This window comes from Gekko japonicus, unplaced genomic scaffold (genome assembly GCF_001447785.1).
Source record: "Gekko japonicus isolate JY-2015 unplaced genomic scaffold, Gekko_japonicus_V1.1 scaffold57, whole genome shotgun sequence".
Classification (NCBI taxonomy): Eukaryota; Metazoa; Chordata; class Lepidosauria; order Squamata; family Gekkonidae; genus Gekko; species Gekko japonicus.
In genome coordinates this window covers 1,095,325-1,101,324 of record NW_015160208.1, presented here as the reverse complement: position 1 = coordinate 1,101,324, position 6,000 = coordinate 1,095,325, and the positions used below count along the sequence as shown (strand labels likewise).

The 6,000-nt window shown below is 48.1% G+C and overlaps 1 protein-coding gene across 1 annotated transcript in view; it reads right to left on the bottom strand.

Annotated features, from left to right (window-relative positions):
• Positions 1 to 497: 497 nt before the first annotated feature.
• Positions 498 to 6,000, bottom strand: part of BAHCC1 (BAH domain and coiled-coil containing 1) — a 57,120-nt gene continuing 51,617 nt past the window's right edge. The window contains exons 24-26 of the mRNA XM_015408610.1: positions 3,664 to 4,748; positions 1,950 to 2,186; positions 498 to 1,268 (exon numbers count right to left, since the gene is read on the bottom strand). Of these exons, the coding sequence (XP_015264096.1) occupies positions 1,062 to 1,268; positions 1,950 to 2,186; positions 3,664 to 4,748 (1,529 nt within the window). The 3' untranslated portion in view covers positions 498 to 1,061. The remainder of the gene's footprint in view (positions 1,269 to 1,949; positions 2,187 to 3,663; positions 4,749 to 6,000) is intronic.

Genomic DNA, 6,000 nt, shown 5'->3' with positions numbered 1-6,000 from the left:
GTTGGAGAGGTCCTTAGAAATTCTTTGAGGCATAATCGCAGCTTTCAGTTCCACTCACACAAAGACATTATCACCTTTAGCCCCCTCTCTGCATCTGTACTCATAGCTTTAGGCAGTGTAAGATATAATTTATTCCCACCAGGGAGCCCACTAGTGTACAATGGGCCCCAAGACCCCAGAAACATATTCTGTACGTATCTTCTTGATGTGATGTACACCCACAAGTGGATGCATGTGGTCTTGGATATCCTGTTCAACCACTCCAGTGCGATCTACCTCGAGATATTCCTTATGGGAAATGGCATTTTCAAAGTTCCAGTTATCCCGGCCCCATCCTCCCCCGTGAAGACCAGACTTCAAAATCCTGATTTTATAATAATATATATAATCTTCTCTTTAACAGGAGCATATTAACATCCGCAGACATTATCAGAATAATTATCATTAGAATAACAATAATAATAATAATTAATAATAATAACAATAAAAAAGGGTAGGAGGGGAGGGGTGAGGAGAGTCTATAGTACACAGTCCTGTGAGGAGGTCAGCATAGCCTTTTGGAGGCTGCACTGCCATATCATTCAAGTGCCCCCTTCTGTATTTACACGCTTGCCTGGCGTCCACACCCCCAGCTAAGCTGGGAGGAAAACAGTGCATTGAACACAAAATAAAACCCATCAAATAGCCCTCCCTTCCCGCCCCCTAAAACCTGCCTTTTCTGTCTTGTTTGTTTCATTTCCATAAAACTTCCCATCAGAAATACATTATTTACACACAAAATAAATAGAGCGGTAACCTGATTTGTGTTTGGCCTGTGGCAAACAGTCAGAGGTACTAGGGAAAGTATGGCTTGGATTCAAATCTGTACAGAGCTGTGTTGGAAACCGGGATCAGCCTGCAACCCCGGGCATGGCAAAGCCGGGCACCTTGCATATTTCAGGGCCTTGCATCTGACTGCCAGGAAGGAGTGTGAGGCGACTGGACCCTTCTACTGTCCCCTTGGCCCTTCTGCCTCCCCCGGCCATCTCCCGGCCCTGGAGCAGTGGTTGCGTCCCGCAGTTTCAGCACAGGATGGGCACACCATCTGCAGTCACAAGCCGGCCTGTAGTCGGGTCATAACTCCCTGCCAGGTAGTAGAGGTCTTGCCGGTCCTGGTATTTCTTGCTGCGGGTGAGCTGCTCATAGTGTTCACGTTCAACCACCTGGCATTTGTGTGATATGGTCTGGACATCATTCTCATCTTCATGGCACGACTGGTACAGGGCATTCTGCGGGAAGGGCAAAGATCAGAATGGGACCCAGGCATTGTGATTAACAATAAAAGGGCTGAGATGAAACCTGGGCCCCAGCACTAGAGGACAAGGCCCCTGTAAAGGCCTGCCAGCCTGCACGAACTCAGCATAGTGAAAGTCTACCACATTCCAGCTTAAAGTTAACACCAAGGTACAGAGGGTGAGATGAGACTGTCCCGAAAACTTCTCCTTGACTCCCTCCCACTATGGCAGCATTACCCAATGAAACTGTGAGACATGTTTGACCAGCCTTCCCAGAGGCCATTGCTCATGGCTACTAGATTTCCTTAACATTGCACACACCGCAGCAGGTGGAAGAAACAACAGTGCATGTAGCAGAGGAACAGCAGAGCTTGGAGAGCTCACTGCCAAGGCTCTGAAGGCCTGTTATGTCCTCTGAGCCCCCTACAGAGGAGGAGAAGAGGTCTATTACAGACACATCCTCAAACCAGAGATGGGCAGCAACACGTTAACTCTTACTGCACCCTTCTGAAGCTCTCTAGTTTGCTCCTCCCCATACTCTGAGGATCTTGGATCTGTCTCTCCACCCATCTCCTCATTAACTGCTCTACTCTGCCCTCTCCTAAGCCCCTCTCCTCCCTCCCTCTAGCTCTGCTCCTAAGCTTGCCTCACCCACTTTCAGGCCTAGCTGCTCACCTTGCCATCGCTGTGTCGCTTGCCCAGCTTGGTCTCCTCTGGATGGTAGAACCATTTGACCTTGACAACCATGTTGCTGCCCCAGGATTCCCACATGCTTTCAATGCGGCCAATGTATGGCAAGTGAGGTCGTCCAGCAGACAGGAAGACAGCGCAGTCGCCGATGCGCAGCGTCTCCTTGCCCCGTACAATCGCCTTGTAGAACAATTTCCGTGCTTTCCCCTTCATGCCACGGCGCTGCAGGGGAAGGACAGAGAATGTTTAGTAAACAGTGGCCTGCATCTCACTCACACACACACAGAGGGTCTTCCTTATTCCTTGCTGCAAGCCCCCAGGAAGTTACCCAAGGGATTCTGATGGGTCACCATGGCAACAAAGCTCCCTGAATGTCAACAGGCACTCCAGAACCTATAGCGACAGAGCTTAACTGGGGGCCACTAAGTAGCAAAAGCAACCTCTGCTCCAGAGCGAATCCCTGATGTTTTTACTTGAGGAGGCCTGAGAGAGGATAACCAACAAAAAAGCACAAATGGAGTTACCAAATGGCTTTTATATCCTCTGTAGGTATTAGTATCCACAAGGGGCTTATTGACATGGACAGCCGTCTGGGAATAAGACATGCAGAACACAGCTGGTGCCTTTCAGGCCACAATAATACAAAAAGGGCTGAAGCGCTGGCACCATTGTACCACCAGAGCTGGATATCCCCACCCCCCACCCACTGCAGGAAAAGCTGTCTCCCACTTGCCATTTATGGGAGGCTGCCGCTTAACAAGCCTCTGCTAAAATCCCATCTGGGTAGGAATGCTTACAGAATGTAGCAATTGTTGCAGAATTCCTTTGCAAAATATCTCACTGCATGCCAGTTACTACAACACAGCAGCTCCAGCCTGCCTATAGGCTGGAATCGTACCATCTAGCAAACTTCAATCCCTATGTTGTGAGAGTTGAAGTAGTCTTCCCTCACCACCAGCTGAGAAAGGGGCATTTTGTTTCGTAGACTGAACATGAAGCTGCCTTATATTAAATCAGACCATTGGACCATCAAAGTCAGTATTGTCTACTCAGACTGGCAGTGGCTCTCTAGAGTCCCAGATCAAGATCCTTAACATCACCTACTGCCTGGGTCCTTTTTAACTGGAAATGCTGGGGGGGGGGGGGGGACGTGGGGCCTTCTGCATACAGAACAGAGGCTCTTACACTGAACCACAGCCCCCTCTCCCCCTTACCAGCATGTTTTTGTTATTAATGGGACCTACTTCTGAGCAAGCATACATTGGACTGCAGGAGTAGCATTCTAATTAGCTAGGATGAAATCAATGTGAAAAACAGGAATTCACTTCTCTTTTGTCACAAAACAGAGAAAGGGAAATTGGATCTTTCCGTTCAGGATGTTCACAGGAAAAGAGCCTGAAGACGGGAGGAGACCTCCTAGCTTTAGCCTGTCCTTCTGTCAAAACTCAGAAAAAGACTGGGGTCAATAATCACACATACGAATCACTTCCTTCCAGCTTTACTAGCTGTTCCTCTCTTGTGGCCCTTCATCACAACAGCTCAAGCTCAAAATCTCCTCTTTTTGACAATGCAGTGTTTACCAAAATAAAGACAAACTCAAACATCTTTAATTCACATCATATAGTCTAATATAGTGAATTCATATATTTCTTAAAACAGGTTAGCTCTAAAGGTTCTGGTTGACTCCCGGTTCCCATACCTGAGTGGGATTCCCAGACCACTTCCAGAGCTGGCGTGCTGGTAGGAAAGCAGAGATCTTTGGCCGGTTTTCCACCGAGGGTAGCCGCTGCCGGCGGGAGAACTCTTTGGCTTTAGAGAAGCTCAGGGCCTCCTTGCGCCTAAGCTTGCCCTTGGCACCAGCACCAAAGCACCTCTGAAGAGTGCCACCCTTGGAACGCAGGGCTTCGGACTGAGCCAGCAGGGCTGGAACAGGATGCGTGAGACAGGTCTGTAGAAGCAATGTGGAGTCCTCATCGTCAGAGCTATAAGACGAGTCCTCATTATCAGATGAGCAGAGACTAGAAGTGGAGCCAGAGCCAGAGCTGGAGGAGGTGGATGATCCAGAGGAAGAGGATGAGACAGAAAGACGTGTCAGGAAGCGGGAGGGGACACTGCCTCTTAGGTCATCCACCTCTTCGTCTTCATCCATGTCTGAGTAGGAGCTCTGACAGTCACTGTCACAGTGCAGCCCATACTCTGTTTGACCCGTGTACTTGCGTAATGCCAGCCCCATGGGCAAAGCACTCTTTTTCTCCTTGATCTCCAAGGCAGGGTGGGCGTAGCCATGGCCTGAAAGTGACCCAAAGTCCTTGTCACTCATCAGCAAGGCCTTGCAGTTTTTGTTCTTGGGTGACGTCACACCTTCGTGGTCCAGCTTGATCAGATACTCGCCGCCTACTTTCCGACGTCCTCCCTTGCCCAGTTCAGCATCCAACCGTTCAGCCTTCTTGGCACGCAGGAGCTTCTGGGCACTAGGCAGAACAAGACCAGCACTTCCAAAAGCTGAGTAGGAGTTGGCAATGCGGCTGAATGAGTCTGAGCCAAAGCCATTGCCAAAAACAGGGGCTGCCATGCTGTGCATGGGGAAGAGTGCCTCTTTGGCCCGCAGCTTCTTGCTGCTGCCATTGAGTTGGAAGAGGTTCTGTCGCATTGCTGTGCTCTTGCTGGATGCCTTTCGCTTGTTCTGGGCCACAGCTGACCAGCTCAACAAAGGGCTGGCACGACGGCCCAGGAAGTTATCTCCAGGCAGGGCTTTTGAACTTGAGTGCAACAAGTCAGATTTACCTGGTGGGAAAGGACAGAGTCAGATAAATATTGTCTATCAGCTCTACTAAATAACAGGATCAAAAAATGTCTTGTGTCATCTTCTTGCAACTGTGTTTTTACTACTTGTAACCAGGATCTGGTCAAATAAGCAAGCAAGGGCAGACAGTACCGATTACCCATCTTCCCCTGTCTGCAACTTTAAACCTGCTCCCTCTCCTCAGTGAGTCATATTTATTTTTATATATTCATTCATTTGTTTATTTATTTATTTATATTTATTTTTGTCTTAGCCTTGGATTTCACCCAACTTAATCCCAAAGCTGAAGATGCTGCATTTCTTGAGAAAGTTGTGAGAGGAAGGTACCTCAGCTGTTTCACATAGGCTGATTCAGGCATGCAAATTAAAACATTACTGACTACCATCAAAAGTGTGCTACTACTCTAGTGGAAAGTGCTGTCAGGATGCTCCTAAATTAGGGTGACCCTGTAGGGTTTTCAAGGCAAGGCAAGAACAGAGGTGGTTTGCCGTTGCCTGCCACTAAGTAGCAACCTTGGACTTGTGCTTGGTGGTTTGCCATCCAAGTGCTAATCACGGCTGACCCTACTTAGCTTCTGAGATCTAATCAGACTGAGCTAGCCTGGGCCATGCTACAATTGCAGCCATCCAAAGAGGTGAGGGGAGGAGAGAAAAAAATTGGTATTAAAAAAGGGACAGGTGTTAAGTAGATGGCAAGCCTAGTAAACGCTGCACTCAGATATTATCAAATGATTCCTGCAGAATCCTGCCAATAGCTGTGAATAAGAAGAGTCAGGGAATAGCAACTGCCACTTCTTAAGATGGCACAAAGGGCACTTACAGCCTTCCGTTGCAAAGCCCACCAGCATCCCACAATTTGCAAACAGTTCTTATCCTCATGATGTGGCAACCCCCCCCCCCCGCATCAACTAGGGCTGATTTGAGAGCTCCTGTTTTGTATAAATCTTTGTTAAATCTCAAGTCTCCCACTTTGGCGAGTTGCAGAGATAATTGCAAAAAAGGCTGTAGAAATAATCATTATAAGAATGGATGCCGGTTAGCTAGGATCACTAACGTGATCAGTACAGAGAATGCAGTGACATTAGCAAACAGTCAGCGCCAAGTGTAGCAAACAACCATGAAAAAGGAAAGATTGAGACTTGGGAGGGGTGTCCCAATTTGAAATCACTACTTCTGATCTGAAAATGATCCTTGAGAACATTCACTCGGCCCTACCGTAAAATAAATATGCGG